Here is an 8045-nt window from a genome sequence, read left to right as displayed (position 1 = left end):
GAGCAGCGGCGCTGGCTCCGTGTCTCTTTCTCTTCTGCCGCCCACACATGCGCACTGACCTCCCTTCCATCTTGTTGTTCAAGATTACTCATCATGCAAGGGGTTTTGCCCAATTACACTGTGGTTGTATGTGTGTTAATGTATCATCCATGCGGTATTTTGTTGTAATGCACAAGCACGACAAGGTGCCAGTACCTACATTTCAAGTGCATTATCATGTGTTTTCCGCAACATCTTCTTGCAATCTTTTCCTATGACCATTTAAACTTATCAGAAAGAGGGAATTAGAAACAACGGCCTGTTTCCTTCTTCTGTTGAGGTAAATTAACAGTATTACTTAATTTATTCATTTGAATTAATGCTCCCTACAGGCCGCTATAACCTTGTATTGCCAGCTGTGAGTTGCACCAGTTGTTGCCTTACATGGTCCCCCACCATTAAGGACATCCAGCGTGATGGATACTGGCCAGGCACCATGAATTTCTGCAACCTGTATACCACTGATGTCTTTCAGTCTTTCTATGACCTTAAGATGGCCGCACCAGGTGTATCACTTAAGGCGTACATCAAAATGCTTGAAGAAAGAGTGCTTCGGAAGAGTGAGTTTTCAATTTTGCCAAGCTTAATGAAGATGCATGCAATATTTATTAGTTAGTGTTTATGGTGAGTTACACATATACAAATATTATTTTCAATAGACTTTTCTCCTATCTTTGTCCTATATCTAAAAGGCTGGCAAAATATCAGCTGATACCTTCAGCAAAAGCTTTTCTGAGTGGGTTGCTGTGACATACGAGGTGGAGAAGATATTCCACGAGAAATCATTTGACTGCCCTGCCTGCACTCCAGAGATGCTTGCAGTGTCAGTTGACGGAAACCGCAAGCTTTATCGCTTCAAATCAAATGCAAGGTATTTCACATTTAGGATTTTAAACCAAAAAAGTATTCTAACTATTGGTTCCTAAACTTCAAATGTTTAGTAGCCAAATCCGGTTAAGGAGCCAAAACGTAGAAATTTCAATATGAAATTATATTTTTTACATTATGCATTAGATGTATGGGTTAAGTTAACTAGTAGCCCATGTCAACAGTGTATGAAAAATGGACATTGTTTGTTTGAACAGCTTTCACTGTATTGTTTCAGCACTTCAGAGCCAGGCAACTTTGAAGGTGTCTTTATTCAGAAAGATGAGGAGGTTGCTGAGTTTGTTGACAACATCCACAGACAAACAAATCATGCAAGTTTCAATATTAGTTTTTTTCTCACTGTTGTCTTGACACTATTTACTTTAAGTACAATAACATAATCATAGAGACTTATTTTTCATTAAAGAGTCAGTTAACAAGAACAGAAAGTGTAACCTGTGCAGTAAATTACTGATATTTCTTAGACTTGGTTGGTTTAGGCTTCTCCGGGGTTTAATGTCTTATTAAAATTACTTTAAGGTAGGAAAGGCATACCCGAAAACTTTATGAAGTTCAGATTGAATCTCTCTATCTATTTCAAAAGGACAGTGATTACTTTTTATATCCATACATTTGGAGGTTCCATACGTGTTAAACTAGTTTATCCTAGTTCTGCAAACAGAACACATCATCCAGTCCTGTAACTTTGAGAACCTGTTGACAGTCACAATTCTTAGAGGGTTTTAAAAATTAATTTAGTTTTATGTTGTAATCTTTGAATTTATAGATCTCAGGAAAAGGGTCATGTGGATCTTCAAGTTGGAGAGCAGCTAAGGAGTCTTCAAGGAAAAACACTAGCAAATTGGACGAGGAAGGGCTTGAAATTGCTGTCTGTCGCCATGGAGTCCTCCTTGGAGCATTAAACATGTATCGAGGGGAGATTTTTGCCTACCCTCTTTTCCTCCAAAAGACGTTAGCTGAAAATGCCCCAGGAAACATCACATTCCTTTGCTCTGATGTGGCATGCAAATATTTCCCATATTTGTCCAAGGTGGCTGAGCAATGCCCTGAGATGAGGAAGCTCCTGTCCATGCGTCCTTATCTGTCTGTAATGCATGCAAAGGCTCACACTGGGAAATGCGAGGTACATTGCAACTTTAATGACTAAGTTAGTAGTCATTTGAGTCATTGAGTCATTTAGAAATAAACTTTATTGTACGCACTTCTTATTAGATCAAATGGGGAGGCGCTTTTCAGGAAGGTACAGGCTCAACAATTGGAGAAGAGGTTGAGCAAGTGAACAGTTTCTTGTCCAGGGCAGCAATCAAGACCAAGTACATGTCCAAAGCAGGTGTGTGTGTGTGTTTATTTGTGTATTTGTGTGCGTGTAGGAGGTGGGCCTTGTTGTTTTTAATTTGTACTGACATTGAATTCAGGAAGAACAAACATGCTGACTCTTTTGGCTTCCGGGTGGGCCGCACTTTAAGCCAGAGATACGCCAAGGTACATTTTTCAACAGTGATGTTGATATCATAATGAAAAATACACAAAAATAATGTACATGCATACATGAAAGGACATTTGTTATTGTAGACTGTAAGGATGCACAAAGAACAAGTGGACACCCTGAATGCTACCAAACATGAGCTTGGTGTAGATGACGACACACTGCAGCTATGGGTGTCTGATGTGCAGCAATGGGCTGAGGGTGAGTTGGCTTATTGATAGGTTTCATTGTTTGCTTTATCGGCCCATTTGCATGAAATTATGTTATATTATATTAATTATATAGCGCACACTGTATAGTCGTCTAGTCATTGAAAGTCCTGGGAAGGTTATGGGGTTACACAACAGAGCCGACGTGAACCATAGGTTTACCCTAATTATGCTTAAAGAAAAATGATTGCTGAATGTAATAGAATGATTGTGGTTATGTGTATACTCAATAATGTGACTCTGATTTAGAAACTGATCCAGGTGATGGCAGCCTTGGGGCATTACAGGCACGAATAGAGGAGCTAGCAGTCATCATCAAAGTGCGAACCCAAAATCTTTACAAACAAACTGGTAGGTCACAGTTGCAGACATTTGACACTTTCCTAGTTAGAAAAGGCACATGGTAACCTATACAGGAGTTCAGAAAAAAACCCAAAATCTGATCCAGGTTGGTTAAAGGAATAAAATGCACATTTTCCAAAAATGAAACTCTGTGTCACAATTGTGTGATTTGATTCTAAATACATACACACTCTGACTTTTTTGTTGTTGCAGATAGCAACAAGAGGCGTCACAAGATTCGAAAAGTAATTCTAGATGAGAAAAAACGCTTGGCAGCGACCATTTGTGAGTACAACAACTTGGCTGAACCATCTGAGCAAATTGTGTCCACTGATGCCCACAGTCCTGACTGATGCATGGCCTTGGAACAACATAAGTGAAAGTAAGTTCTCCATTAAATAAAATCTATATCTGAGCACTTCTTGCATAATGTTATTTGTATTAATCCAAAGAAAAAAACTTCTAACTCTAATGTCTTCTGTTTTTATGTTGATAAATTGAAGCTGCTGCAGACCTTCACACCAAAAGAACAGTGTTCGAGAAGGTTATGGCTGTGCGACGCCTGAAGGAGGAGGAAATTATTATCTGTAAAGAGATGCAGCAACACTGGACAGCAATGAAGGCACAATCTATGATGCTGGCAACTCTCTCCTCAAACTGTAAGTGCTATTTTTTTTAATTTTTTTTTTACTGATCCCCTCCACTGAAAGTGTGTATGTCTCCTGAAATATCAGATCTGGACTATACTAATTTGTATCTGCAAAATGTGTCACTAGAGATTTTTTTTACAGTTTTTTTTTTTTCACATTCTTCTACTGAAAGGGAAATGTCTGCTTGCTTTCCTGAAATCTAAAATGCAAACATAAACCAGGCAAACTAGATTAGGTACGTTATAAATCCAACAGGCTGTCACAGTCTAGCAAATATCAGTGTCCAAAGTACTCAACCTGTAATATGACTGTTGAAATCTACTTTGTAAATACTTATTAAAGTGTTATTGTTGACTTTAAGAATAGTGTGTTTATGATAATATGAAAATCTTTTGTTTTTACAGCCTTTTTTGCTGACCTGTCTGAGGATGCACAAAGAGGACTACAGTGTCTGGTTCTTCAAAACAAACTGAACTGAAAGCAGAAATGGTAAAAGTCAAGGTCTTTTACAGGAGAATCCTTAGCCATCAACCACTTCTGGAAATGAACTCGTTGGAGGAGGAGATGTCAGAAGATGATGCCGCTGACTTGGATTACAGCACTTCTGATGAAGATTGATTGTTTATAATGTCTAATGTGTATTATTTACTGTGTTGCCTAGGTTCATAGTTTCTGACACTGAACTTAGCTTTACCATGATGTACTGAAAGTAAATTCCACAGACCTTGGTTGTGTAGTCATTAAAAGATGAAAGAGGCGTGTGTTTTCATCTTGTCAGTATATGTTTCTATGTCATGATGCCATGTTGCAGATTAATTGATTAGTCTAACTACCAGTCTGATTTTCCTGAGCTATGAACTGCCCTGGCAATTGATCCATTACCTCAATGTTACCATTATAGAGGTTGACCATATAATGTTGTAATATACCTGACCTTCAATCATCCAATCTGTGAGTCATTTTGAAGTAGGTTGACAATGGATCTCTCCGAAGAGCTAGAAGTACAAAATCATGGATGCAGGATCATTGGCATTCAGTCTTCTCAATTTCCAGTCCACCATTGTGTCCCTGAGCAAGACACCCAGTTGCTCCAGAGACATGCAACCTCTGGTATATTGTAAGGCAATTGTGTTCCAATTATAAGGCACAATGGATAAAAACGTCAGCTAAATGACTAATTATTATATTAATTGTTATATTATACCCAGCCAGTCACAAGCAGATGGGTAACTCCTTTGAGTCTGGTAACTACTCAAGGTTTCTTCATGTCTAATAGGGAGTTTTCCCCTGGCCCTATTGCCTACCAAGTTGTTATACAGGGTTTCAGGCTCTCTAAAGTGCGTTGGGAAAATTTAACACTATACAAGTAAAATTGAATTGAATGTCTCAATCAATCCTAATGAGACCCCATCAGATAGCGTAAATTGTAATGTCAGTTTTCTTCTTACAGTGCAGTGTAATCATTACCAAATACATTTAAGAACAGCCATTTACCTGCATGTATGTGCATAACGATAAGGTGGCGAAAATCAACAAATTAACAAAACATAACACATAAACTCTGAAATACGGTAGATGTAACATGTTTTCTAAAACTTATTTCAGGGTGTTTGTAGACTGTTTTCAAACTGGCAGTGAAGGCATGTTGCTTATAAAAGCACAGGCAGTGTTTTATCATGATTGGCATTCTTATCAAATCTGATAATGCTTAAACAGCACACGTCGACTCTAATGAAAAAAATCAACTTTATTTCAAAAGTGAACATCAATGAAATGATGAAGAAACAATTTATAAATGACAGCATGCTCTTTATAAGAAGAAACTGTGCCAAGACTGTCGGAGCCACCAGTTTCTGCATGTGCTGCTGTTGCCATGGATTCATGAATATTGTTGTGCTGCTGTTGCCATGGATTCATGAATATTGTTGTGCTGGCTCCCAGGTGTCATTACACACTTTGCCACTGTCCAGGAATGAAAGGAAGAACACACACAATAAAAGTTAAAAGAATAACCTCAGCTTTGACATGTGAAACATACCCTCTGTCTTTATATGTCATACTACACATGTACACATGTACAGAATTATATCTTAAAAACAACTAAAATCTTTGTCTTAACATGATTGTCCAAATAACCTCATTCAAAATATGGCGGTTACTACTGTATTGTCAATGTATGAACCTGGTTCCAGTCCATTACACCACTTTATTTCATCTAGGAGGGTTAGGACCTACCAAATTGAGCAAGGGGTCCACATAACTTTGACTTCTTCTGTTCCCTGAAACCAAAGACATATAGACATAAGTTATAGTTAGTTAAGAAAGCATTGCATTTAGACCTTTTGTAAGACGATTTATGAAAAAGCACATTTGTCTACTATTTCACTCTGTTATAAAGTTAGTCATTTTCCTAAATACTATCAAAGTATGAATTACAATATACAGCCAGGTTTTAGAGTATATTGTGACACTATAAATCTGTGTCTATTTTGTTGAGAATCGCCTGTCTCTTTATATCTCCATAGTCCATTAATCCCACACCCTCCATTGCTGCATTCACATGCGTTCACATTCACATTTGTGAATGTAGCAATGGGAAATACACATGCGTTTTATATTTAATATGAGTGAAATACACATGTGGGACGTGACACAAAAAATCTTTAACTTTTAGGTGGCAAAATATGTCTTAGTAATTCTGTGATTTACAATGCGCAATACTACCCACCGGATGAAGAAGGGTTGGCTCTGCACAGAACATAAAATATTCATTTTATATGAATATGATTTTACACAACACAAATGTAAAAATACATGTTGTAGGTTGTGAGATATTTGTGTATATGTTTATTTACAGATCTCTGCAGTACACATTGGACAAAATTCCACAAATGTGTAAAAAGGAACTTACAAATGTAACGTGACCCACAAATTCACAGGAAGTAATTTGCAAATGTGTAAAAACAGTTTTGTGTGCAGAAATGGATCCACAAATGCATAAATCACAATTTGTATGTGAAATAAAAAGATATTTGTACAGATTTAATTGTGTGTATTTGCAAATCGTGAGATATTCGTGTATATGTTTATTTACAGATCTCCGCAGTAAACATTGGACAAAATTCCACAAATGTGTAAAAAGAGACTTACAAATGTAACATGACCCACAAATTCACAGGAAGTAATCTGCAAATGTGTAAAAACAGTTTTGTGTTGTACACATCACCCTGTATTTTTGTGGATATGATTTTACTTATCAAAAATGTAAATATACACATTTGCAGATAGTGAAATATTTGCGCATCATTGTACACATTTGTAGATTGTCTTCTGTGGGTTACAAATATTAAAGTCCAATTAATTCTTCCATATATAAATAGCTTAGGGGAAAAAAAATGTCAGAATGTCGTCTCGCAGTTGCTGAATATCGTGAAACAACTTTGCTACAGCCCTGTCGCATCTTACATTTCTACGTTGTTACAATGTTGCGAGCATGTAGACAGCGACATTGCCATAGTAGAAATGCAACGTGCCACAGACGTTGCCACAACGTAAATGTGTAAACCCTCCACCCCCCACCCCACAGAGAGTGTTGTCTCAGTTCTGTGCACACAAATGGCTGCCAGAGCAAATGCAGAGGTCACAGAGTGAAATGGACAAATGTGAGCATAAGTGGCTACGTTTACATGCAACCAAATAATCCGTTAGTAATCGGATTGGTGGCTCAATTGGACTGAAAAGCCCTCATGTAAACAACTTAATTGATCCGAATGAAATTTCGAATGGATTGAAAGAGTTAGTGTATATTCCTTTTCTAATCCGATCGAGTGAACATGTAAACACTTGATCAGATTGAAAACCGAAACTGAAAGGACTGCGCATGTGCAATGACATTGCAATAGCGTAATGTATGTTCTTCCTGAACGAATGAACGAGCAGTTCTTCCTGTTGAATAAAGTGTCATATAAATGAGTGTCCCGTCATCCTATAATCCTCCTTTCACTCAGCTTCTTTGAAGTGAAGCAGGGCAATGTCCCACCAGTCCTTGTTCTTTTCGGATTCTCATCCACAGACGACTGGTTTTGGGCGCGGGGAGGGGCATTTTTACTGCGTGATAAATACAAGAAGCATGGCACAACGGTTCATATGCTCATTGTCTCCAAATTATGACCAGAAATAGATAAAAATTAAGTTTACGTTAAAAAAAAGAAAGAACCAATGTAGGAGAATGGCCATTATTCACAAACAGTAGGAAACTCTGTATATTTGTACAGTGTACGGATGTCAAAAAATCTATTCCGATTTGAAGCTTGTGACATATAAACGCGCATATCAACCCGATTACATGTTTAGCGCTCATGTAATTGCTACATTCAGATTCATTAATCCTAATGAATTCAGTCCGATTGAAACAAAAGTTGTGCATGTAAA

At 37.6% G+C, this 8045-nt stretch overlaps 1 protein-coding gene across 1 annotated transcript; it reads left to right on the top strand.

Moving 5' to 3' along the window:
• The first annotated feature begins 737 nt into the window (after positions 1–737).
• LOC143712666 (uncharacterized) lies at positions 738–4486 on the top strand. The gene is made up of 7 exons (XM_077204603.1): positions 738–910; positions 1145–1238; positions 1694–2050; positions 2140–2257; positions 3178–3346; positions 3468–3623; positions 4019–4486. The coding sequence occupies exons 1-5, from the start codon at positions 852–854 to the stop codon at positions 3315–3317; spliced, it is 768 nt and encodes a 255-aa protein (XP_077060718.1). The 5' UTR covers positions 738–851; the 3' UTR covers positions 3318–3346; positions 3468–3623; positions 4019–4486.
• Positions 4487–8045: the final 3559 nt, after the last annotated feature.

This window comes from Siphateles boraxobius, unplaced genomic scaffold (assembly GCF_051911475.1).
Source record: "Siphateles boraxobius isolate OS27281-9 unplaced genomic scaffold, OSU_SipBor_1 50, whole genome shotgun sequence".
Classification (NCBI taxonomy): Eukaryota; Metazoa; Chordata; class Actinopteri; order Cypriniformes; family Leuciscidae; genus Siphateles; species Siphateles boraxobius.
The sequence above is the reverse complement of the archived record's forward strand: the minus strand, read 5'-3'. Positions and strand labels throughout refer to the sequence as shown.

What these genes read in the sequence shown, in the direction of transcription:
- LOC143712666 (XM_077204603.1), top strand. Translation starts at nt 852, where the DNA reads ATGCTTGCAGTGTCAGTTGACGGAAACCGCAAGCTTTATCGCTTCAAA. An exon ending in CGCTTCAAATCAAATGCAAG is followed by an intron (nt 911 to 1,144) that starts GTATTTCACATT and finishes GTATTGTTTCAG; the next exon opens with CACTTCAGAGCCAGGCAACT. An exon ending in CAAGTACATGTCCAAAGCAG is followed by an intron (nt 2,258 to 3,177) that starts GTGTGTGTGTGT and finishes TTGTTGTTGCAG; the next exon opens with ATAGCAACAAGAGGCGTCAC.